Genomic DNA, 26,255 nt, shown 5'->3' with positions numbered 1-26,255 from the left:
TATGATTATAGATGATTATAAGAAATGACAAATGTAAAGGATTTATATGATTACAGAAAATAGAACTGCAGATACAACAATGTAATAAATTTATCTAAGATGAGGAGATGCATTTCACAGCAAAAGCAAAACTTTTTTAGAATCATAAAGGGAACAATATTCCAAGAAAGACATAATTCTAAGGAGCAAACTGAATACTTGCTTCAACATAATGAAATCCATAGCACTAGCAAAATGAACTTAATAGATTAAATAAAAGAAGTGATAGTTCTTCCTGTTATTCTTATTTGGAGAGAAATAAAATAAAATTTAGTGTGCCAACTCACAATTGGCTGCTTCATCTTGTTTTCCATTCAGAAGTGGTGTGATTGATGTTGGGGGCACAACTTCAGCATTGCATTTCTTCTTGGCTGCTTTTGGCTGACATGATTTCATCTTCAGTTTCAGTCCAAACAATTTTAAGAAGCTGTTCCAACTCCCCTTTGTCTTCATAATCTTATCAATCTCCTGTTTCATGCACAAGCACTCTTTTTTCAGATCAAAAAACCGCTCTCTCATCTCGTCAAAATGAACAATCTGTTTTTCCCCGAATGCTGGTTGGATGGCATTCTCATATCTTGCAAGTGCTAAATTTCCAGTTGGGTTTTGTGAATCATTGTCTGAGACAAAGAACCAGTTCGATACAGATGTACGGAGGCGAAGCTGTTCGAAGAACAGAACTTGGACAATGACTCGAAGGGGTAACCTCTCATTTTGAGCTGCATGAGTGCTAGCGTTTAGAGACAGCTTCTCACAGTTCATCAGCCTGCAAAGTTGTTCCCTTTCAGAGTCTGTAACCCAGGGGTGTGCCTGAAATCAAATACAAGAGTGGAAAATTCGGGTGTCATATGAACTAAAGTACATATAATCTAGGACAGTTCAAGTTGATGAGAGAAGAACATCGGGTAGTACAGGACATCTAATGAACTAGAAGAGCTAATTTAAAGTTAAATCAACCATTTTTGAACAACCAACAGATCTGAACAAACATAGGTCAGGTAATATCAACCCAGAAATTTGACTCTCATGAAAGTTTATCTACTTGAAGTGACTAAAGCTTAAGAGCACAAAGTTGACTATATAAGCCTATTTCACTGCCATTAGAAACACTCAACAACTGGAATCAGCTAGAAAATAAACATTTATCTCGGGGGAAGATTCTTGCAACTCTGCAAGGTTTGCTTTTAGAGCAGTTTAGCCATTCATAACACTGAAAAAAATAGCATTTTGTACTTGTGTTTCTATCTTGCAAAATCTTCTAAATATAATTAAAAAAACATGATCACGTGATCTTTGGTTTTGTTCTTTTGATGATTAGTAGCAGTCAAGCGTCTTCTGGTAGTTCTGATTACTAAGAGAGGATTAACTCCAGAATAATTAAAATGAATTTTGGAGAAGATAATATAGTCATGTAACGTATTAAAAACAAGTTTTACCTTAAGGTATATGTCAAATGCACGATAAATTCCATCATCCAGTCGCCTTGAGTACGTGGGTAGTACAGCAGCAAGTGACTGAAATTTAGGCAACTTTAAGTTGACATCAGACGCGATCTCAACCAGGTAGCTGTCAACTAAGTTAGCCACCATTGTTAATGGGTTACGTGATTGTGGGATTCCAGGGAATTGCTCCTGATCCACCAAACAGTTAAAGGGAGTATCAGTCACATCCTTTTCTACTGCCATGAAGTGATCGAGTATCCGCTGAACACAGTCATTGTCATAGAGAGTCTCTACTGAGTGATCCATATTTGGTATAAGTAGGTCGACAAGAACTGCCTGATCCAGTTGAGCACCAATCCTCTTTTCCAAATTTTCTCGACAAGATTGACTAGCATGTAAGATCATTGATGTTCGAAGAAGCTTTAGTAGCATTTCTGTTGGTATTACTCCTTTCTGATCAGGTAAAAGCTCCACTATCTCTTCTAGGACAATTCTTTGATCTGCCTCGGATGATGCAGATAGATTTAACTGTGGACCAGCACCGTTTCCGTTCTGAGAGTTTAATTGTGTGCCCATCTGAGGGAGATAATTCTTAGCATAAAAGATAAGGGACCCAGCAATCCTCTCTGGTTTCATACCTCTTGAACCAACAGCCAAGATCAGCCTTTTGTATAAAGGTAAACGAAGGAAAGATACATCTTCATACCACCAATCTTCACTCACATGTTGTGGCTTTGAAGCTGTGCATATTCCATTCCAAACAAGCGTTCTTTCTGGGCTCAGACCAGTATTACGTCCTGACACAGGCGAATTGAACAAAGGTTGATCTGAACAAGCTTTTGTTGCTAGTGAATCAATACATCTTGATATAATGTGCAGCTCTTCTGCGTAAGGAAGAACTTCTTCACATGTTTCAAGAGCTTTGATCGTATCTATCCAGTTTTCAAGTACTGCATTGAGGAAAGTTTCTGAATGTTTAACAAGGTTGCCTTCTCCGCATTCTTCATACATCTCAAGATACTCGGCTGCACACCTAAGCCTTGCTACATTCTTTGCAGTAAGATCGATTTTAACACCATAACAGAACTTGGCCACTAGAAGAAATGTTTTAGCTCCTCCAGGTAAATCATGGAGTCGCAAAAGACATTTTTTATAATCTACACCCTCATTCTCATCAGGAGAAGAATCTCTTGTGAGATTTTCCAGTGCCCTGCTTCTGGAAAGCAAAGGGAACTGCAAGACAGGCCAAAAAAGATAATGGTACATAGTATACTATTAAAAAAATTCATAAACATCTATCAAATAGAAAATAATCAATCATGAGCAGTGATCCAGAGCAATGAAGCTACAGTATATAGCTACGCATTGATGATCCTGCAGACGGACATTTACAGGTTTAGAAAGTGTGAAAATTCTGGATGAGCATGTAAATGAAAACATAAACTATATCAGTTTGTTACAAATACTATCAGTTATCAAGATCATTATTTCTTACAGTTAAATTAATCGATTAGATTTAAGACGGCTGAATTGTTTTTATAGTACTTTCTCTTCCTGAAATAGAGGACTGTTTACATTCAAACGAATAATTCTTTGGTGAGGTGTTTTTTTTTTAAGGGCGGGGGGACATTAGCTGCTACTAGAACTACTACACCAAATACATCAGTGAATGCAGATATGAATTTCCAATTCAGGAAAAATGGTTAGAAAAACATTTCATGAGGTCCATGGTCTAAATCTGGTGACAGGAAATATTTTCAGTTCACCTATGATCTAATGTGTAATCTGTCATATATTGTCTTATGTTATGCATGGTTACAACTTACATGCACGAGTAATGCACTAAATTGGATGACAGTGTAGTGAAAGTGTGAAACATTAACAAGAACAAATAAGGGAAATCTGTCATATTAGCTCTCACATACATTACACAATATGTTAATATTATAAAAAATTCACAACTGAGAAGTGAAAAATAAACCTTATGAAGATGAAAAGATGTATCTTCAACTTGGATAACGATATCACTTGGAAGACCAGACGAGCATAGCCTGAAGGTTAAGCACACTTTTGAGTATAAGTACTTACATAACTGTAATCTTATTCAAAACAAGAACAATGCAAATGCAATAATGCTCCAGTAGGAAGAAACGACTGACCAGGATTGTCCATCCCTGTAAAAGACATCTGATTTGGAACCCAACTTCATGCATGCCATTTGGGAATGATGAGAGAGAGAGAGAGAGAGAGAGAGAGAGAGGTGGTTAAAAAGAGTGAAGTAGTGAGTAATGCTGCTGAGTTTGTTCAGGTCAGGGTTTCTGTTTGTTCAACTAGTGTATAATATTACTCCTGGAAATACGAGGATCCCCCTAGTCTACAGCCCTCAAATTATCCAGGACAGTAGTTGCCACTTTCTGTTACGTTCTTTTGAGACCTAACCAGATACCAAGGCACCAATAAAATTTCCAATTTCACATTTTATACATAATAAAATTATAGCACTTCTGTAATTTATTCCTTTTTGTATGCATCTTTAGCTAATCAAAAAACATAACTAGATATCAAAATTTGATAAAACAAATATAATTAGTACACAAATATTATAACCATTTATTCTTATGAAAATTACGTAGAATATACAAATACAAATAAACAAATGTGGAAATACTTGACTTTGTTAAGTGAAAAATATTACTCCTGTTGCTAACCCAAAAAATAACAAGTGCTCTCCCTCCCTACAATCTATTTCCATATTACCAAAAAGAAAAATTAAAGATCTTATTTATTTCTATATACGCACTTCTGCCCTCTTTTTCATATTTTGATATATTATTTAAGATTATTTCAAGCTTTTTTTTTCTTTGTCTCCATAAATATGTTAAAGATTTATTTTTTCAACATTTCTTGATACCTAAAAGACCCCTCTCGGGAGGTTCCAATTGGAAGAAAAAGAAGTCGCTCGGATTTTGTAAAATTGCCGAAGTTATTCAATTTCTTGCACAAGCAATGATAAAAATTCTGTTCGACCGAACCTTTCTCTTTAATTATAAACAATAAATCAACCATCACGGTCATTGTGCAAGTATAATGTGTAGTGGTGTTGAGGGCTTTTTTAGTAGTAAAAACAATGAACAACTCCCTCAGTTCACACCAACATGGCTGAAAACCAGATTGCAGAGAATAAAAGCAATCACCCTGTTTATGAGTGAGCATGGCATGTAAAAGCACAAGCAAGAAGACATGAGAGATGAGTCAAATACAATATATTAAGTGGCTTACAATCACAAAGGATTTAAACACAATTATATTATCAAGACACAAATTGCCATTATAGTAGGAAACATAACCAAGTTGACGTCACAAGCCCATATTAGGGGTTTTATCTGTACCAACACATATATATAACATAGAGACCATCAAGTAACACATCACTAGCCAAGAACAGCAGCCCTGCCTTTTCCTCTCAACCATAGATGTTGGACCGTCCAACCTAGAAGAAAGCATTTCAGAAGTTTAGTTTGCAACTCAAGACGCTAAAAATTGCATAATACAGACAATGTAATGTTAGTATATATACATAAGAAATCAAAATATGGGAAAAAAACCCGACATTAGTCATGGGTACAATGTAAAAAGAAAACACAACCCCGGCTGTTTACCAATGCAAATCAGTTTTAAAAGGAAAACGTCTGTGACTAATACATAGGGTTGTTCAACGTCGGGTAGAAATGAGAATTAAGATGTTTATTTGTTAAACCACTAATTAGTTACTACACTCCAAATAGAATTTCATCTAATATTTATATCCCCCTATTATCTCTCTTTTTTAAATCAAGTCTAGACGACATCAAACCACTTTAACTCCTAAACTTCAATTCACTCTTTCGCTCCCTCTATAGACACTCACATACACTTCAATCTAGGCTTTGCAACCATAGTACTGTATAAACAAATTATTGACATGTATTGACAATTTTTTTTGCTCGCTAATGGTGGATTTAGTTATGGTTAATAAGTATCGACAGGAAAGGCTGAAAGTTCCTCCAACGCCTGGTTAAGAAGTTAGGCAATAAAGCTTAAAATAATATCTAATTATGACTATCATTGTGGTGTACTTTCAACATGTGGCGCGTCTTTCATGAACATGTAACTTCAATTAATTTGCTCTTTCTTCTTGGGTTTTTGTATACGTAGTTTTTCAGAATATTTGTACTCAGGTCTAGCACAGCTGTTCAGTGCAGTTTCTTGTGAATACTGGAATTGATTAGTCATTATTTTAAGATTCATACCAATATTTCTTCAACTGGTTATAATAGGCACAAGTGCACAAAAGGGTGAATTGAAGACACCACAGAATTTCAATTCCAGAGTTCTAATATTTTTTGGGGGCACATGCAAATCACAGATATGCAGCACATCAGCGACAACAAGGTACACAAAAAACTGAGGATGTAGTTCAAAAAAATTTATAGTTCAAAGAACTTGATTAGCATAACAGAATAATATTATAAGGCACGTTTTAATTCATTTACCCCATGATAATTACACAGATTCAATTATAAGATAAATTGTGATTCCTGTTCTAAATCTCAACCTTTTATCTTTCAGATGAATGTCTAAGAAAGTCATAATACTTGTAGAGTTGTATCTACTGTTCCTGGCTATTGAAGCAGTACCCTGTACCCTCCCCTACCCTTCTCTCAAAAACACACAAATGAGTCACTCCAAGCTTAAAGCTCATTCCACAACATAGTCAAATCTGAACAACCTATATAATCTGTAAAAGCTATTACACAATCTTTTTGTTTAAGTTAGACAAGTTGAAATTATTTACTTTCAATTTTGTTATGTTACTTATTAAGGATTCAGCTCAAACCCACACTTACAAACACAGACCATTCTCACAAATGGGTACTTGTGAATAGATGTTTACACTTGTAAAATGTTAACTTAGAGTCTAGATGTAAAGGTTAATGTGAGGAACGATAAGAGTGAAAAAATCACAGAAACAAAATGAAATCAGACATGAACGAATTAATGATTTAAAAAAAGATAACGGGGGCAGGAAAGTTTTTAAATATGTTGAGAATCTCAAAAATATTTTTAAAAAAGCTGATGGTCAAGAGAACCAAATAACTAATAATGTGTTGAGCAAGTGCAAAAAGGCGCACAACGTGCCCAAAAAAGGAATGACACTGCCACAGAACAGTACTATACTTTAAACACTAATATCCCCACCGGGGCTCACTATAGCATAGAGTAGACCACCCAAAGTGAACCCTAATGTCAATAGACTACTACGTAGAGCTCGAAACATGCGCCACAATATATCAATATTTGACAAAGGGTAAGCCAAACTCTCTAGTTAGTCTCTGACAAATTGACAACACATAAGGAAAATAAAGTGATACCAACTTCTTGACTTTCAGAAAATTGCATATAGCTAGAGCATAACCATCAACCATGAATTGTTCCTTGCAATTAAATTTATTAAAAATACTAATAATCCAGAAATAACAATAAAGAAATAACATTAAACAAGAAAAGACTTTATACAAGCTAAAGGGGTTTGCACACCTAAATACAACACATCATGAAAACAAAGATATCCCTTCCAAAACCATAGAAAGTTAATCAGATCCCTCCTCCCGAACAAAATTAACAACTATTGAATATCGGGAATTAACGAGTAATACACGTGGGAATAAACCAGGGGTTCTGTTCCTACATCAACACACCTATTCAACAAGTTGTTCATCATATGTTTGTTGGCCTAAAAGTATCTCCCCTTTTTTAAGCAATCCAAGTCCTTCAAAAGAGTAAACGGCCCTCACCTAATCCACTCACATGTAACATGTTTTCGCAACACCGAGGCTTAATTCTTTAACAGTACAACAACAGTAATAAAACCAACAAATAACAATACACAAAAGTCGAAAATCATCCGTAAACATAACATAATTCTCTAAAAAATACCCAATTCACTAAACTCAAATTCAAACACAACCCAATTCATCAAACTCAAATTGAACAAAACCCAATTCACAAAACCCTAAAAAACACCAATTCAAAAATTCAAACACAAAGAAAAGACAATCAACAACATACCCGATAAACAAGATGGGCCGGTCTAATTGTAGTAAAGCTCGAGACCCATTCCATCATGAATCTCATAGTCACGAAGAGTAATATGATCCTTGTAAATATTATACCACTTTTGGATACGTATCTTCTCAGCGCGTGTCCCAGTTTGTGCAGCAACCAGCTTCTTTAGATCGCCAATTGTGTCATCATCGTTGCACTTGACGCGAACCTTCTTGCCAAGACGGTCGTTCAACACCACCTCAATCATCTTTACTTTCTCTCTCTAGAATGGATAGAATGTTTTTTTGTTATTGTTTTGTTTCTCTCACTAGCGTATTGGTTAAGCTGGGTGTGCGCGTGGGTTTATATAAGCAAAACAAGCGCCGACCGCCCGGTTTGGACCGGGCTTTTGATGATAGATGTTTGGGCTTGTTTGATGAATGTAGGATTTGTTATAGTCTTTTGTATTGGGCTTTACACATTTTTCCTAATTAAAAAGAAGTTTTTACATAAATTATTTCTAAAATTGCAAATACTTTTTTGGGAATTTATCAAAAATAGATATGTTTTTTAACTTATTTACATATTTTATTGCATATAAGGGTGCAGATGATATTGTTCGAAGTTGCACACGAGGTTACAAATGTTGTAGAGGAATTTGCTCGAAATTGAATACAAGATTGCAAGTGTCGTGGATCGTATTTTTTAAAATACATTCTACAATATTAATATTTTTGAAAACCCCCTACTTTTTAAATAACAATATTTTTTTTGAATAATCTTATAAAGAGAACGATAAAAATAAAATAAAATTTCATTTTACTTTTACAAAATTGAATTTTGATGGAATTTCAGATTTTAATTATGTACCTGGTAGGCTAGTGTGAATTTTAAACCGGTAGAAATTATCTTCAATTGTTTAAAAAGGATATCAAAAGAAATAATGCACAAAATAAACTCTTTTTGGGGTTAAACTGTCCAAAATACTAATTGGCGGGAGTGTCCGCCCAAATTTCCCACGAAATACACATTTCATGAATGCGTATTCATCTTTGATTTTTTTTACAAAAAATGCACATGCTATGCATGCTAAATATTTAACCTCATGCGCATGACGTGTAAAAAAACAAAAAATGAAACGCATTCAAATGCGTGCTCTTTGTTAAAATTTTAAAAGTGGAATATGTCATTTTGAGCGGACATTCCCGTCAATCGGTATTTTGGTCACTAGCCCCAAATGGATATTTTGTTTTTTCACAGAAAAACATATTTTTTGTCATCTTTTAAAAATAGTGAAGCTAATAAATAATATCATCATTTTATATGAGTGAAATATATGGATAAAATGGATTTTTGTGATTAGCAATTCTCTTCTTCCCTGCTAAATATACAATGATAGGTAAAAAAAAATCCATAATTGAGTCAATCATTATTTTGGTCACTAGCCCCCAAATGGATATTTTGATATTTTGTCATCTTTTAAATAGTGAAGCTAATAAATAATATAATTATTTTATATGAGTGAAATATATGGATTAAATGGATTTTTGTGATTAGCAATTCTCTTCTTCCCTGCTAAATATACAATGATAGGTAAAAAAAAAATCCATAAATTTAATTATGTATAAAAATGATCATAAATAGATGGGTTTAAAAATCTAGTACTTCTCGGTGATTGCCAATTCGACATGGATTATCACTATTCATTTTCATGAATCGTTAATAACAAGAAGAGAGTCACATTCTAAATGTCATTGCTGCTAAGTTGTTTTTATAATAATCTCGAGATGTTGTTGTCATTAATAATCATGAAAATGATATGTTTATTCAAAAACAAGAGATAAAAAAATTGTTAAAATATAGTGATATTGAGTGATGTTATGTTATTCTGGATTATCTCATTATTGTTTTGGTGTCTATTTGTCTTTTTCAGTTTACTCATGTAAGTAATGTTAAATTTCTTCTTAAAGGTCAAAATGTCAGATAACATTTATGGTTGATTTGTTGTAGTTGATGAGCGAGCTTGAAAAATTGAAATACTTCATCTGTTTGTTGTTTTAGTTGATGATGATGATCATAGATATACTTGTATACCTATGTTTTCAATGAAATTTAGAGAAGGGAAAAAAAATATTATCATTAGGCCATAGGAGCCTACAATGCCAATGTGACTCCTTGTTCAAGTCCAAAACTGGAATTCAATGTATTGAATTCAATGCACAGGGTTGGAAGTTTTTACCTGTCAAGAAAGAATTACCCGATTTAGAGTCGTGTTCATAGTTGTAAATATGTCGATTTCCATAACTTTAAGAATTTAACAGGAAGAGAAATACAGATACAAAGAGGTAGGGAATGCCTGCTAAACATGGCATCCCCCCCCCCCCCTCACCATTCCTCTACTCCGATGGACAACTTCTAAAAATCGAATCAGAAAAGCCATCGATAACACAAACAAGGGAATACATAGTAAAATATTTAACTGATATGCATCCCTGTCCTGAGATTCAAGGAAAATGATTAACTACATACAGAAGTACAAATTTGTAAATGATTCGGTCAACATGATATCTGAATTTCTCTAAAATATAAGATATTCGAATTTCCCTAAAAATATATATATACACGCCCCATATGCACATAGAAGCAAGTGGGAAACACCATTTGATTACCTCACTTTCTTAGTAATGTTTTCCTTAGGGCAATAACCAATATATCATGACTAATAATTGCTTTAGGCATTTAGAATCTTCATCATGAAGTTGAATTGGACATCTGGTGCAGTCTTAGGTTGGGGCCACTTCGCTCCTTCTGGTACTTTTATGCTTTTAAAACCTTGACCTTTGTACAAATTTACTGCCCCTGGATTGTTTAGGTCACAGTGCAATGCAATGGCACGACATTCCCAGCTTTTCGCTAGAGCTTCTGCTTTGACTATAAGCTTTTTAGCTATCCCCTTCCTTCGATATCTATCTCGAACTGCAACATTTGATACATATGCAACTCCAGTTCTGTGAAGAGAATATTTATGTCTCAGTTTCGTAACATTTTAAAGGTGAAAATCAGCAGCATGGTTGCACATTATATGAACTGGAGTTGTGTTTTCACATTAAGTGCCCTTCATCATGAGACTTGAACCACGCTTCATTTTAATATGCTATGCCATCGCGGAGAGTAGGAGTATGTCATATGAAAAGAACAATAGCAATTTTAAGCAAAAAAGACAAATTTTTTGTGTGTGAAGTGAAAGAGTTCACATATTTTCTCTACGCCACTTGACATATATTTAAAAATATTAATAACTGTTTAGTAAACAATTATAAACTAAAAACAAAACACCAGTTTAGCACCTCCTACTAGCGAGACAGGGATACATTATTAGAAGAGAAGCAAAAGAAAACTGGTGGGGTTTATTGAAAGTAGATCATCATCATTCTTACTTAAGCTGCAAATTTAAAATGTTCGACTGCAAGAAATATTAAATTCTGAATGTAAAAAGACAGTTGATTTGCAATTGTGAAAAATAATTGAGCTCTATATGCATCATAAGCATGTAAGTTATTTAAGCAAATAGAAATTTATGTGATTATCTAGCTTACGTAATGATGGTTGCAGAAGTTTGCATCATGGATAGTAAATTCAAGGGAAATTAAGTATCACGGCAAACATGATGAACGTATCACAAAATGGACAACAGTCCAATCAAATTATTAATACTAACAAGGTTAAATTTCCATTTTCAGTCAACTTTACGCCCTGTGCATTAAAGAAGGCAATTGCAAAACCAGATTACAAAATTAGCAAACAAACTACTCAGTGTGACGTATGCTGGTAATTTCAAGCTAAAACAGTAATGCATGACTAATAAAATTATAGTTGGATATTTCTTATATTACAAAGATAAAGAAATTGACATCCTCTTAAATAGCAAGGTTTAAGTAAGCTTTATTGCTAGGGCTTTTTAAAGTGTACTAGATACCAAACTATCATTGTATCGATGGGGAAAAGGTTTGTATTATGATATTATCAACATAACTCAACATAATCTTATTCAGAAACTACTAATGGTAGGTTCACATGAAAGCTTTATTGTTGCACTGCAGTCTTGAGGGAGCCCTTGTTATATATGCAGAAAGTGGATAGATATACTGACCTTCTATTTCGGAGCGGTCCCTTTCTGGGAAGAAAATCAGCGACAGTATCCACAGTTAATATTCCAGTTACATACCCTTTATTTAGACTAAATTTCCCATCAAACCCGCCAATTTTGAGGTCTTCACTTCCAATGAAGAATGTATCTTCATCAGAACTGCCAGTCACAGCAACTAAACAGGTTCTCTGACAACCATTAGGTACAGAGAATCCCATTACCATAGCTAACAACCTATCAATCCTTAGGACGAAATCTAAAGGAAAGGAGTACTCTGGGAAGAAAGAGCTACAGTGGGTCTCTGCTACTTCCCAGCAGTCCTCTAATCTGGCCTCTCGTACAACAATCTCAGGTGATAGAGTTGGGAATAACTCCGCCACTTGACTGGCTTTGCATATCCCTATAACCATAAACAAAATGATCCGATGAGATGGTTCTACACCCATAAAAGCCATAATATTGCAAGAAAGTTCTTTTATGTTGCACACATCAGAGAAAAGTTGTTTAGATTTAAGCTCAATAACAATTTAGGACCTGATGTTTACACGCATTAACGTACAGAATCCTTAATTTCAAAAATTAAGCCTTTGAAACCTTAAAGTTTGATTATTCGAACAATTCAATTTTAACTATTGCTAGATACTCAACTGAAAGAACTTAGCAAACGCAAATTTAATAAGAGGCACATTGCTGGCAACTGATTAAGGTTCAATTCTTTAATAAATTAGAGTTGTATGATCTTTAGATTTCATTGCTACAAGTATATACATCAGTGTCCAAACTATCAGCTCAGCCTCAAGTTTGTTATCTCAAAGTATGGTTTCTACCAACCAACAATCGCACCACCCCAGAAAATCAAAGGAACCATAACATATAAAATATTATCTATAATAGAAAATTAAGATCATCTCGCCAAATTGTGCTTACATGTATATCATGTTCAAACAAAGCATCTCGAAATTTGTAAAATCGAACCTTTATGAAAATAAATTAGGATATACTGCATACTTATGCTTGTGGGTAGTTAACTCATGACATACTGACATGAACTGATAACTAATTACAAAGTTTTCTCCATATACAACAGAATCAAAAAAATGAATTCCACTAATCACTAAAAAAGTACCCTTGTAGAACCTTGATGTTTATAAAAACTTGTGGATGGCAAATCAGTTGACAATTCTTAAAAGATAAACATAAACCCACAAACAAACAAAGAATAAGCCAAAACTAAAAACAAGGGTCACTCAAAATATCAAATATCAAATATAATCACGGAACAAACATTCAACTAACTGATCATAAAATATACAAGAAACGTAACTATACCCCCAATAAAACATATTTGATAATCAATATATCATTTTTAACAGAACTGGTATTGTGTGTGTGGAGAGAGAGAGAGAGAGGGAGATGGGAAGAGGGGGGGGAGAGAGATGGAGAGAGAAAGGGGGAGAGAGAGAGAGAGAGAGAGAGAGAGAGAGACAGAGAGAGAGAGAGAGATGGGGAGAGAGAGAGAGAGACCTGATCTGGAGAGATGAGAGGGGAATCTGCAAGGAGAAGAAGTGGGTGTGGGGGTGTTATTAAAATTGACAGAAAGACTGGTAAGTGAAATTCCCAACGCCACCGTCCGCATTTCAGTCCTCAATTTAGCCTCACTCCCAAGATTCGATTTATATATAAGTATATAGTGTGTGTGTCAGTTTAACTCTATTTTTGTTGGGTTGTAGTTTCTTCATCTTTTTTCTGACAGGGCCACAGGGGTTGAAGAAAAAATGAAGCAGCTGAATTATAGATATGGCTCACTTTTTTTTATATCTTTTTCTTAAACAACTTTTTTTATATCTAATTCATGATTCTAATATATTAATTGCTTTTTTTTAATAAAAATTATATAATAGCATAAAAAATGTTAAGGTTATAATATCATAAACGTTTCCTTTTAAAAAAAATAGTTTTTTTCTAAAGGAGTTAGTTTGATTTTTTTTTTCTTTTGGCGGAGCTCGAAATACAAAATCTATGAGTGTGATAACATAAAATTCTAAGATCTCTTCTGTATGTGTAAAATTATTGAGATAATTTATTTATTCACATAACACAAAGAAAAATTAGTAAAAAGAATTATGTTTTTTTGGGAAGTGTCGAAGGATGAAAATCCAAATTGATTTGGGGAGACCCGGTCCGAGAATTTTTCTTATAGAACAAGAATATAATTATTTAATTTAAAAATAGAGTAATGCTTGCATGATGATGATGATTTACAAATTGAAATGATTTTATTGATGAAATTTACCATATTTGTCTCGAAATAAGAATCGTTTTGACTATGGGCACGCATTGTAATATGTACAAAAAATATTTTCTTATGTTTTTCCTAACTTTTATTTTTCTGAATAAAAAAATATATTAAATTTTAAATTAGGAAAATAAATTTGAAAAAAAAGATGCCGAAGTACCTTATTAACACATTAAAATGTGTGTCAAAATTAAAACGACTCTTATTTTACGATAGAGGTGGTATGTAAATACAAACCAGTATTGTTAATTGTTTTGTAATCAAGCACACAATAACACGTGAAATTTGCAATTTATTTTCGGTATTAATTTAGATCTTAAGCATTATTTTAAAAAATAAAATCTTCAAAATTGGACATTTGATAAGATAATGATATTTTGAAAATTGTTTGATTTTTTTTAAAAAAAATATCTTAGTCTGACTTAGTTTGAAAATTATTTGACTAATTTAATTTTCAAAATTAGATTTGTTATGATTAAATTTGAAGAAAACATTTTATAATAAAGAAAACTAATTTGCGAGAGCTTTCGATTGAGTGGATTTGATTTTGTGACGCTAGGTAAAGTGTAGAAATATTATAAAAAATAATGTTTTGATTGAGTGGATTTGGTTTTGTGTTTGGGCTTGAGGTAAAAATGCGCAAAAATCATCAAGAATAATTTTAGAGGTATCAAATTGATAATAAAAAAAGATCATAAATGTCACATGTCATTTACTAATTTACTACAAATTAATTAATAATATTGAACCTCTTTCATTCACACAAATTTCACCAATAATATTATTTCAAATTTTCAAGTTACCAATGTCACTCCATTTAAGACCAAATTTTGATACTCAATTTAATACTCCCTCTGTACCTTAATACATTGCCCATATTGTGAATGACACATGTTTTAAGAAACAATCAGTGAGTGGTAATTAAAAAATGCAAGTGGTTTAAACAATTGTTTTACATGAAAATTTTCAAAAAATAGTGGGAAATATTAACAAATATTCCCGCCTAATTATGAAAGCAACCAATCAGATTGCAGCATTACATACACACAAATTACAATCAAAATTTACAAGTATAAATTGGAAAAGAAACATCAGATTGCATCATTGTTTTACCCCCCTCTATTCAGAAATGAGTTATAGTTTCCCTTTTGATTTGAATGAACCAGCAGAAGAAGACACAAAAGAACTGAAAAATCATCATCACAGAAGGAGGGCAAAGCTCAGCTGTGATTTAAGGATGCAAGTAGTAATGTGGCTTCTGAACAATCAGATAGAGGGGAAATTGAAGCATGGTGCAGTTCAAGAAGTGGCAAATCTGTTCAATGTATCAAGGAGAACAATCAACACAATATGGAGAACTACAAGGAGGCAAAAGGCAGCAAGTGAGCCATACAACATGTCAATAAAGGGTCATAACTCAGGGAGAAAAAGAATACAGGTGCAACCTAATGCAATAACTGAGATAAACATGGGGGACAAAGCATGCATAAGAGACTTGGCAGTACAATTGAAAGTTTCTTCAACTACAGCAAACAGAATGATAAAGAGGGGACTCATTAAACCTCACACAAACCCTTTACATCCTGTTTTGAAAGAGGCAAATCTATTTCAAAGGGTTAAATGGGTTCTAAATTTGCTAAAGGGAGACACACCAACAACAAAGAGACAATATTATCCCATGTTCAGCTTCATACACATTGATGAGAAGTGGTTTTATCTAAGCAAAAAATCACAGAGGGTTTACCTGGAAAGAAATGAAAAAGGAAAATACAGGGCAGCCAAGTCAAGCAAATTCATACCTAAAGTTATGTTCACAGCAGCTGTAGCAAGACCAAGATATAATGCAGAAAATGAGTGTATCTTTGATGGGAAGATAGGCATCTTCCCATTCACTTACCAAGAACCAGCCAAGAGGGCATCCAAATACAGAGCAAAGGGGACAGTTATCACCAAGATAGTTGAATCAGTGGGGAAAAAAGAAACAAGGAACATGTTAATCAATGATATTATACCAGCAATCATTCAGAAATGGCCAACAAGTGAAGGTCATAAAACTATATACATACAGCAAGACAACGCAAGGACACACATATGCCAAGAAGACCCAGAGGGGCAACAAGTTTATCAACAAAGGGAATTTACATTCATTCTGGTGCAACAACCTCCAAACAGTCAAGATTTAAATATTCAGGACTTGGGTTTTTTTAGAAGCATTCAGTCTTAAATGCACAAGAAAATACCAAAAGATGTCGATGATATGTTGGATGCAGTACATCAAGCATTCTATGAACTAGATGCAAGGACACTAGCAAATGTATGGTTATCATATCAATATGTCATGAATGAAGTGCTGAAAGTAAAAGGCTCGAATGATTACCTTGTGCCTCATGTTAACAAGAAAAAATTAGCAGCTGAGGGGAAACTACCAGTGCAAGTCACTGCACCAATGTGGGCTGTTCACGAGGCATGGAATTATATACATGGACCAAACAGAGCATCGAATTCAACAGATTAATTGGGGACATGTAAGCATTATTTTGCAGTATTAGTGCTACAAGTAAGCTTAGTTTTAAGCAGTGGTTGTATTAAAAGTAAGCTTAGTTTTAAGCACAACATATATATATATAAATATTTGATCTCAGAATGTCCCCAAGCATCATCGACAACCTCCACGACCATTAAGCACACACAAGCCACCAGTAATTTGGTTGCTCATGGCACATAAGGGCAGTAATTTTTCTCGGCAATAAGAACTATCATTATCGATCACATACACTAAATCACAATACCAAGTAATTACAACAAATAGGGGGATGAACACTGGAGTATACCATAACACCAAGTAATTACAATCACAGATGGTTTAACAATCAAACACATAAACAATCAAATATACCAAGTCATTATAACATCACAGCACCAATTCCTTACAATCAAATATACCAAGTCATTATAACATCACAACACCAATTCCTTACAATCGAATACACTCAAATAATCACAGGGCATCATCCGATTACACTAACCAACAATCGAATAAACTAAAACAACAATCGAATATACAACAATCGAATAAAAGTACACTAAATCAACGATCGAAGCCGATAAGGACATAAACAATCAAATAAACAGGGATTCATTACAATCGATTTAACCGAATAAATCAAATAAATAACACTAAACCACAACCCCAATTCCTTACAATCAATACACTCAAATAATCACAGGGCATCATTCGAATACACTAAAACAATAATCGAATAAACTAAAACAACAATCGAATAAACAACGATCGATTTAACAGAATAAATCAAAGAAATAACTGAAGGGTTTTTAGCACATAAACGCAGCGAAAACGTAAATTTAATCTTAAAAAAAATGAAACCCTCCGCAGGATCCATGCGAAAAAATAATATTTAATTCGTAGTTCAGTATGTTTATCTTAAGAAATTTTACACGTTAATGGAAAGATGGAGGTCTTTAATAGCGATCCAAGAACGATGAACGGAGATCCTTAGCAGCTGCTCCTCAAGTGTGAAGCACTCCACCGGTATCCACCAAGAAAACGATGTAATGAAGGAGGAGGAGATGGAGAGAATTAGGGTTTTGTAAATCTTTTTGGTTTAGGCAAAAATAAGGTTTATAATAGTATATTTATAGGCAAAATTTTCAGCTGAAAATTTTCCCATAAATTATTATTATTATTGACCCTTTATTATTCTCACTAATAATTAAAACATCTTTTAATTATTAATCCTTTTTCTAAACTCTTTAGAAATAATTATCTCACTTGATTTAATTTCCGAAAATTAAATTCTTAATTAATAATATTAAGAACCTTTTCTTAATTAATTTATAATCAATTAAATCTCATTTAATCAATTATTAAATTTGCCAATTAATTATTTATTTCATAAATAAATAATTATCAGCCATTATTAATTAATTCCTCCATCATTAAATCATTCTCTTTTATGGTGTGACCCTGTAGGTTCAATATTAAGCCGGTAGTAGAAATAAATAATAATAAAACTATTTTATCATTATTTATATAAATTCTCTAATTCATTAAATATGATTAATTAATTAATCATATTTATTCTACATCGTGAGGGATACTTCTCAGCATATCGCGACTATCCGGATAATACGAATTCACTGCTTAGAATACCAAGAACCTATTCAGTGAGTAGTTACCGTACAATTAATTCCTTCTACCCTGCAATGTCACGTGTTAGGTCACACACACACACTGTAAAGGGGGTGAATACAGTGTATAGTACAATCAAATCGAACTTTAATAACTCAATTAACAGAAAACAAACTTTATTGAAACAATAAACTTTGTTACAGTATGGAACTGTTACCTCTCAGTGATGAACAAATATCACGAGAGCTGCTAGAGTTACAATGAATAATCTTCTCGAATATGATAACACTTATAGTGTAAACCCTATGTCTGTGTTTATATACTACACAGTTACAAGATAATCACTAATTGATATGGAATATAATTCTGCTTCCTAAAATATATCAATCAGATATCTTTTCTTCCAAGTATTCTATTCTTCATAGAATTCCTTCTTCATGCATATCTCTACTTATATTTATCTCGATCTTCTTTCCTTTAATCAGCTGTTGTCCTTATCTGAACGTCCTTCAGTACTTAAGTTCTGATATCCATCTTCTGATGATTATCTCCTGATAATATAAGTACTGATATCCTTAAGTCCTGAATTCCAGTAAGTACTGATTTATCCTGTTTAAATAAGATCTGAAAACTAAACATAAATCATATTAGCCATGACATTATCAAATATATCTAACAATCTCCCCCAACTTGTAAATTAGCATAATATACAAGTTTAACAGATATTTGATGATGTCAAAAACATTAAGTACAAATGCATGAGAATTTGACTAGATAACTACAACTTACAGTCCTTAAAGCTTTACCAATCTTTAATTTCTGATAACAACTTCAGTCTGTATTCATATCAGAATTTAAGCAGTTGTAGATCTTGACTTGGCTTCATCTTCTGATCTCTCTGATGCCAGGATTTGTTCTGAGATAGTTCTTCAACAAACATCTCTCAGCATATCTAAGTTCATCAATCATCCTCCTTTTAACATCTTTAAGTTCTGCAGTATCTTCACCAATTTGAAAGATTGCAGCCCCGAGATCATTAATTCTAGCTTTTCTTATATCCTGATCCAGTCTGATCAAATATGCCTTATCAGACTCAAGATTGAATTCCACAGCCCTGTAACCCAGAAAGGTAGTTATAATCTTGGCAGTGTGGGGCTTCATTTCAACTATATCACCCTTGTGATCTCTGTACTTTGGAAGATATGTGCTGTCAGACTTAACATAATAAAGCCTTTTCTGTCTCTGAATCTGATTCTTCAAATAGTTTGCAGCACTTTCTGTTATTCTGTCATTCACTTGAAGTAAGAATAATACATGTTCTAGTTCTTCAAAATACTTCAATGGAATGACATTTTCCCTTATATGATAAACCCTACCATCTGTCATGAAGTACAACAAGATGTGTTCTTTCAAGTAGGTATGGTAAACCATTTGTACAGATTCCAGTTGATTCAATCTATTAGAAGTTGCTCCAATACCTGGTTCACTTAAGGAAGTTGGATCATTGGTAGTGTTCTGTATTCTTCTTTCATCAGCACTTCCCAATCCAGTTTTATCTCTTGCTTCCTTTCCAGTAACTACTCTTACTTCAAAACCACTTGCATCAGTCTTCAAAGGTTGAGTCTGTTTTGCTTTAGTGAATCCTGGTAGGAGTGATATCAAGTTAACTTGAGCTATGTCAGAGGTTACTTGCTTCTTTGAAATATCAGAACTTACTATCTCTTGACTCTGAACAACTTGAGCCTTGTCAGAGGTTGTCTTAAAAACTTTTCTTGAAGTCGGGGCAAGATTATCATCTTCATCAGTAATTTCTTCATTCACAGGAGGCACATAAACCTTGATAGGTTCACCAACTTTTTCTTTGCCCTTGGACCTTGGATCTATATGCAGTTGTGATTTAGCCATGGTTGCTTCAGGATTTATCCTTTTTTTTATCGCAATGCCTTTGAATTTTGGAAGTGTCTTTTTACCAGAAGCTTCAGATTTAGATTTGACTTTTCCTGATTTAAGTCTGGCTTCTTCTTCCATTAAACTCTCCAAGTCCATTCCTGGATTTTCCTGAAGAAATAACTGTCTTGACATTTCTTCATCAAGATCTAAAAGTTCATCAGAACTTATCCTTTTACCAGTAGCAGAAGTAATTCTTTTTCCGGTATCAGAACTTGTCATGTGACTTGTGATTTTAGCTTTTCTTGATGAGAAACCTCTACCTTGACTATGACCTCTACCCATTCCAGAGTTTCCATGGTCATCTTTTTCATCATCCTTCCCCTTCAGTGTCTTATCAGTTTTACATTTGAACTTAATTACTTTCTCCCCCTTTGTGGCATCAGCAGGTAAGAGAAGAGAGACAAGCAATTCTACTGAGGCTTGGATTTCATTAAGTTGAGATTGCTGAGAAGCTTGAATTTTCAGAATATCATCAATCTGAGCTTGTTGTTTCTCTTGAGTCTTCTCAATATAAGCAACTCTGTCAAAGGTAGGTTGGAAGAATTTTTTCTTGTCAATCTTCTGAACTTGTTCTTGCTTCATTAATTCTTCCTGAATCTTATGTAACTCTGCATGAGTAGTTGAATGGAGACCTTGTAGATGTTTAGTACTCAATGCAGTGACTCTAAGCTGTATTTTGAAATCATCAGTAATTAACATCTCATCAGCTTTTGTCAAGTGCTCAGCAAGATTCTTTACAGATGGAACACAGGTAACTGAGTTCCATTCCTTAATCCACTCCTGTCCTGCAGAAGTTTCACTCCAAGGCACTGGTACTTCTCTGATGACAAACTTCTTAACTAGTTCAGATTTAAGAATAGTTTGTTGAGGGACATGTCCTGAAGGACCTACTTCATCAACATTTGCATTTGGAGCAACATCACCAGTATCTCCAGCATTTGCAGCATCAGAACTTTCAGAATCAGCATCTTCTGATAAAACAACAGTATGAGAAGCAATTGAGGCTTCATCATCATCTTCTAATTGCTGATCTGGTTCCAAGTTCTGATCAACAGCCATATCCTGATGCTCACCTATATTCTGATCATCAGCATCTAGATGCAGAGAAGGTGTAGTAGATAGTTCTGGAGTTTGAGCAACATCAGTAACAGGTGTTGTTGATGGATTAGTTGCTGTTGGAGCTTCTAAGTAAAGCACTTTAGGCACAGCCAAGTTCTGGATATCAATTTCAACACTTGTGCCCGGATCAACAGGAGATACAGTCTTAGGAGACACATATGGTGTGTTAGCCATTTCAGTAGCTGCTTCATTAGTTTGAGTTAATGGAGAAGCAGGGGTTTGAGCAGATTCCTTTTCTTGTGAGATCAGAGATTCTTGATCTCCTTCCTTAGGTGCTGCTTCCTCATCATCTGAAACTGGCCTTTTAGCTCTTTATTTCTTGTATTTCTTTGAAGATGGGGATTCCTTGGGAGGTTCAGCAGAAGTCATTCTTCTAAGCCTTTTGAGAAGCTTAGATCCCCCAATTCCAGAATCCTTCTAAGAAGGAACTTTCTCAGCTTATTTGATAACAGGTTTCGATGTAGAAACATGTTCCTCACTATCAGACTCATCTCTCAAAACAATCCTCCTTCTCTTCTGAGGTGTTTGAGGAACAGTCTTTGTCCTCTTAGGCTTGGAAGATGAAGGCTTAACAGTAGGTGCTGAGGATGAAGGTTGAGCTGTCTGTGAAGTGGAGAGATATGATTTGAGATATGTTCTGAGGGATGGTTGAGTAGTATGAGTGGTATGTTCTGATGGTTGCTGTGGTGTTTGGGAGGTGGTTGTGGGTTGGACATCAGAATAAACAGATCTATAGGTTTCAGGATCAGCATTTACCAAGATCTGTTTTAAAGACTGAGTAATCTATAAAGGTCTAACCACCGTTTTCTTAAGATCAGCATTTACCAAGTATTAAAGGCTCGTTTTGCAATTTTAAATGGTGGATATAAAGAACTGGCTAGTTGAGGGGCATCAGCACAGCAAAATGTATATATAAGCTGACAGAATCTAGAAAAGTAAACTACATTCCTATCCTCTGTCATCCTATCCCCAATAAAACCTATCACAGCATTTGCAAAATCAAAATGAGTTTGGTTAATTATAGCATACCCGATGTGCTGACTTATTATAGGGATGACATCAAAGTTGGAACACTTATTCCCAAAAGCTTTAGTGATGCAGTCAAAGAAGAAGCTCCATTCCTTTCTGATATGAGCCCGTTTATCCTGCCCAAGCTTTGCCAAACTCTTTTCATATCCCAAACTGTCCATTAACTCTTGTAGAGTTGATTCCTCCGGGGTTGAAAAAATACAACCTTCTGGTAAATGTAGGGCCTTGCGAATTGTACCAGGAGTTACCATATGTGTAGAATCATCCACTTCGAAAACAATACTGGGAGTACCATTTGTACCACCATTATCAAAGTGCCCAGTCCGCCAAAATGTCAGAACTTGTTGGCTCGAAAAGACTGAAGGCTGGGTCAATGCATACCCAATTTCACTGTGTGCAAGAAGATCTTGCACAAAATGCAACTCAGACGGAGCTTCAGCATTATCAAGAATTGCAGCATAGTTATTTGGAACAAATTTGGCTCCATCAATGATCAAATCCTTAGGTGCCATGAGATTAATTGAGATTTAAGAGTGCCTGTTAAGTGTTTGATAAATTGTCTATATGAAAAACCAACGTCAGGAGATGAAAGAGAGTAGAAGCAAAGAAAAAGAGATAAAGTGTAAAAGTAAATAAAAGATTGTATAATCTTCTCTCTCTCTTACTTATACTTAAAAAAAATATAACCGTTGGACACTTGTCATACATGCAGTAATAATGAATAGTTAATGGGCACGGAAAAACAGTAATCATTACTTACCCACTTGCAGTTTTTCAAGGAAAAACCGTTCCACTTACCTAGTAATTCCATTAATCGAGGTAAATCAGTTTTAATTCAAAATTAAAACTGTTCCCACTTATTCAATTATGTTTCACTGCAACACCAATATTCTGAGAAGAAATTCAAGTATGAGAATGACCAAAATTAAATCAAGTAAATAAGTACTGATATTGCAAGATCAGGACTTAATTTAAATCAAAATAGAAATGGTCATCAGAATATGAATATTTATCAGGATTTATCAATGCATTACAAAGCATCTTAGAGACAAGAACTTGTAAAAAAAAAGAAATTTCATTAATATATTAAGAGAATACATTCATGAAATTTAAATTACATCAGAACTTTACAAGATTGTCCTAAGCTGTTAAACCTAACATCAACAGCCTTTGTCCTAGCTTAAGAAGCAGGGCAAGGCTGACGATGAAGAAGAACAGGAAGAAGAAAATAAGTTATTTCTTCTTCCTACTCTCGACGAACAGAATAGCGAGTCTGATGATTCGCTCTTGCTGGTGGAGAGCTTCCAGCCTTTCCTCATCCAATCGCTCCAGATGGCGATGGTAGTCCATGTAGAAGAACAGGAGGTGGGTGAGTACCTCCTGGGGAACTGAGTCCTATATCTCATCATGAATGGCAGTGACGTACCATTCCTGCTGCCAGGCTTCACAGCTTAACTTCATGTTGAAGGTCTCATAGTTTAAAAACATATTGTAGTTAGCCATGATATTGTATATATGAGGGAAAAGAGAGTAAGTGTTTGAGGAAAGAATTGATGTATAGGCTGATGTGAAGTGTTCGTTTATATAGGCAAGATAATGCCAGGAGACGCAAATAAATTTAATGCTGACAGGTAGAATTAATTCTACCTCGTCTCCCTAGACTGGGAAGACGAAAAACAGTCATTGGAAGTATAAGTCAGGGTTTAATGCGCACAAGTAAGAAGTAAAAAAAATTACTGTGCATGTACATATTTTACTAACCCTAATTAGATTGACTGTTAATATTCTACCCAAACATATTCTGATTTAAAATGAGACTGTTTTTAGATTTTATCCACAAATAAGTCAAGTAAAGGATCAGAGTTTAATATCAGAACTTAGACTTATATCAGAACTTAACAGTTATCAGAACATGATTTCTTAACTCGAAAAATGAATGCCTATTTTTGTAATTCTTCACACAAATTCTGATGTAGATTCTTCAAAACTTAGTCATCAGAACATTCAACAGAACTTGTCCTCAGAATTTGTGCATTCTGACACATAAACTGTTCATCTAAAATAACATAGATCACCACAGTAATTTTCATCATTTATATGGAGTGTTTAGTGTGTGCATTAAGCTAAATATCAGACAAAGAGTAAAGTCTGATTCACTTTAGTACATCTTAGAAATAAGGCATAACTAAAGTTTTACTAAAAACCTGTCATTATTCTGAAGCCTACTACTGAATGAGTTCATACTTGAGTCCACCTCAACTATTTTATGCTAATTTTGTGCATCTTTTTAAATTCCATTGTACAGTGGCTTCTCAGTGTAAGTGAGTCACGACTGCTTATCAGAATTTATGCTACTATCAGAGTATTTCTCCAGTAATCATAGAGTGTGAAAAGTCACCAAGAAAATATTTTACTTTTCTTATGCATATTTACTTAATACCAGTAATGCACTTGGGTCGTCCCTTCCACATTTTTACTATAGATCTCAAAGGAGTACCTGATTTTAATCCTTGATTTTTTTTCTTTTTCTTTTGATAAGTGAGGTTTATCAGCACTTAGTACATTCAACAGATTTACTAGCATCAGAACTTAACAGATGAGAAGTGGTATTCTAGTTTGTGACTTAGTAATAAGATAGACAAAGTAAACTCATCTAAGCTCAATATCAGAATTCGCTTGTGTCAATAGATTTTCCACATAAATAATTACTTCTAACATGGGTTCTTTAGTATATTGAAGATTACTAGGTCAGCATCTAGCACAGGTATCCTCATAGGATTTCCAATTATCAAATCAGGTGTATATGATTTAGTCCACTTCCTTGCAGATGGAAGGTTTTCTCTAGAACTAGATGCTCCCCCATGATCCATGCTGTCTTCATTTTCATTTTCTGATGCTCCCCCTGAAACTATGCTCTCTGAGTTGGATTCTTCAGAATTTAATTTTCAGACCTATCAGAACTTGGCTTATCAGAACTTGACAAATCAGAACTTGACAAATCAGAACTTGAAGAGCCAGATGTATGTTCTGATGCTTCTTGAGATGTGGTAAGATCTTGAGTATGCTCCCCCTGCATATATGCATCTTCCTTTGGCGTAGTCACCACAGTTTCAATAACATCAGAGTTTAATCCATCAGAGTTTGCAGTATCAGGACTTAGATTGTCAGGATTATCAGTATCAAAATTTGAGTCTTTATTATCAAATCAGCTGATCATGATCAATAAAATCTTCAAGTCCAGTAATCTTCTTGTCATCAAAAGAGACGTTGATAGATTCCATGACCACTCTTGTTCTCAAGTTATAGACTCTGAAGGCTTTTGTGGAAAGTGGATATCCAACAAAGATTCCTTCATCAGCTTTTAAATCAAATTTAGATAGCTGTTCAGGATGAGTCTTAAGAACAAAACACTTGCATCCAAATACATGAAAATACTTCAAATTTGGATTCTTTTTCTTCACCATCTCATATGGTGTCTTTCCTTGCTTGTTTATGAGTGTTGCATTTTGAGTAAAACAAGCAGTCTGCACAGATTCAGCCCAGAAATAGGTTGGAAGCTTTGCTTCATTAAGCATTATACGTGCAGCTTCAATGAGAGTTCTATTCTTCCTTTCAACAACTCCATTTTGCTGTGGAGTTCCAGGAGCAGAAAATTCCTGCTTGATTCCATGGTTTTTGCAGAACTCTTCCATTATCAAATTCTTGAACTCAGTACCATTATCACTCCTTATTATCTTTACTGAATCTTTGACCAATTTATCCAGTTGCCTGACATGATCAATCAAGATAGATGCAGTTTCACTTTTTGTGTGCAAGTAATACACCCATGTGTATCTGGAGAACTCATCCACTATGACCAAAGCATATTTATTCTTTGCAATAGACATGACATTTATTGGACCAAATAGATCAACATATAGTAGGTGATAAGGCTCAAGAATTGATGATTCAGTCTTGCTCTTGAATGAAGATTTCCTTTGTTTGGCCTTCTCACAAGAA

At 34.3% G+C, this 26,255-nt stretch overlaps 4 protein-coding genes across 4 annotated transcripts; 1 reads left to right on the top strand and 3 right to left on the bottom strand.

Annotated features, from left to right (window-relative positions):
* Positions 1-108: 108 nt before the first annotated feature.
* On the bottom strand, positions 109-3,915 carry LOC141707143 (BTB/POZ domain-containing protein At5g03250-like). Its single transcript, XM_074510158.1, has 4 exons — positions 3,641-3,915; positions 3,463-3,532; positions 1,476-2,714; positions 109-849 (listed from the first exon to the last, which is right to left on the bottom strand). The coding sequence occupies exons 1-4, from the start codon at positions 3,697-3,699 to the stop codon at positions 310-312; spliced, it is 1,908 nt and encodes a 635-aa protein (XP_074366259.1). The 5' UTR covers positions 3,700-3,915; the 3' UTR covers positions 109-309.
* An 814-nt stretch (positions 3,916-4,729) lies between these two features.
* Positions 4,730-7,916, bottom strand: LOC141707140 (ubiquitin-like protein 5). Its single transcript, XM_074510156.1, has 2 exons — positions 7,590-7,916; positions 4,730-4,971 (listed from the first exon to the last, which is right to left on the bottom strand). Exon 1 carries the CDS (start codon positions 7,831-7,833, stop codon positions 7,612-7,614), a length of 222 nt encoding a protein of 73 aa, XP_074366257.1. The 5' UTR covers positions 7,834-7,916; the 3' UTR covers positions 4,730-4,971; positions 7,590-7,611.
* A 2,109-nt stretch (positions 7,917-10,025) lies between these two features.
* On the bottom strand, positions 10,026-13,490 carry LOC141707139 (GCN5-related N-acetyltransferase 4, chloroplastic). Its single transcript, XM_074510155.1, has 3 exons — positions 13,237-13,490; positions 11,716-12,112; positions 10,026-10,573 (listed from the first exon to the last, which is right to left on the bottom strand). Exons 1-3 carry the CDS (start codon positions 13,346-13,348, stop codon positions 10,297-10,299), a joined length of 786 nt encoding a protein of 261 aa, XP_074366256.1. The 5' UTR covers positions 13,349-13,490; the 3' UTR covers positions 10,026-10,296.
* A 1,647-nt stretch (positions 13,491-15,137) lies between these two features.
* On the top strand, positions 15,138-16,232 carry LOC141686873 (uncharacterized). The gene has a single exon (XM_074491969.1). It carries the CDS (start codon positions 15,138-15,140, stop codon positions 16,230-16,232), a length of 1,095 nt encoding a protein of 364 aa, XP_074348070.1.
* The last annotated feature ends 10,023 nt before the right edge of the window (positions 16,233-26,255 follow it).

This window comes from Apium graveolens, chromosome 2 (assembly GCF_009905375.1).
Source record: "Apium graveolens cultivar Ventura chromosome 2, ASM990537v1, whole genome shotgun sequence".
Lineage (NCBI taxonomy): Eukaryota > Viridiplantae > Streptophyta > Magnoliopsida > Apiales > Apiaceae > Apium > Apium graveolens.
Note: the sequence above shows the minus strand (reverse complement) of the source record. Positions and strands in the feature narration are given on the sequence as shown.

What these genes read in the sequence shown, in the direction of transcription:
- LOC141686873 (XM_074491969.1), top strand. Translation starts at nt 15,138, where the DNA reads ATGAGTTATAGTTTCCCTTTTGATTTGAATGAACCAGCAGAAGAAGAC.
- LOC141707143 (XM_074510158.1), bottom strand. Translation starts at nt 3,699, where the DNA reads ATGGCATGCATGAAGTTGGGTTCCAAATCAGATGTCTTTTACAGGGAT. An exon ending in TACAGGGATGGACAATCCTG is followed by an intron (nt 3,533 to 3,640) that starts GTCAGTCGTTTC and finishes CTTAACCTTCAG; the next exon opens with GCTATGCTCGTCTGGTCTTC. An exon ending in CATCTTTTCATCTTCATAAG is followed by an intron (nt 2,715 to 3,462) that starts GTTTATTTTTCA and finishes CCTGTCTTGCAG; the next exon opens with TTCCCTTTGCTTTCCAGAAG.
- LOC141707140 (XM_074510156.1), bottom strand. Translation starts at nt 7,833, where the DNA reads ATGATTGAGGTGGTGTTGAACGACCGTCTTGGCAAGAAGGTTCGCGTC.
- LOC141707139 (XM_074510155.1), bottom strand. Translation starts at nt 13,348, where the DNA reads ATGCGGACGGTGGCGTTGGGAATTTCACTTACCAGTCTTTCTGTCAAT. An exon ending in CTCTCATCTCTCCAGATCAG is followed by an intron (nt 12,113 to 13,236) that starts GTCTCTCTCTCT and finishes TTATGGTTATAG; the next exon opens with GGATATGCAAAGCCAGTCAA. An exon ending in GGACCGCTCCGAAATAGAAG is followed by an intron (nt 10,574 to 11,715) that starts GTCAGTATATCT and finishes TTCTCTTCACAG; the next exon opens with AACTGGAGTTGCATATGTAT.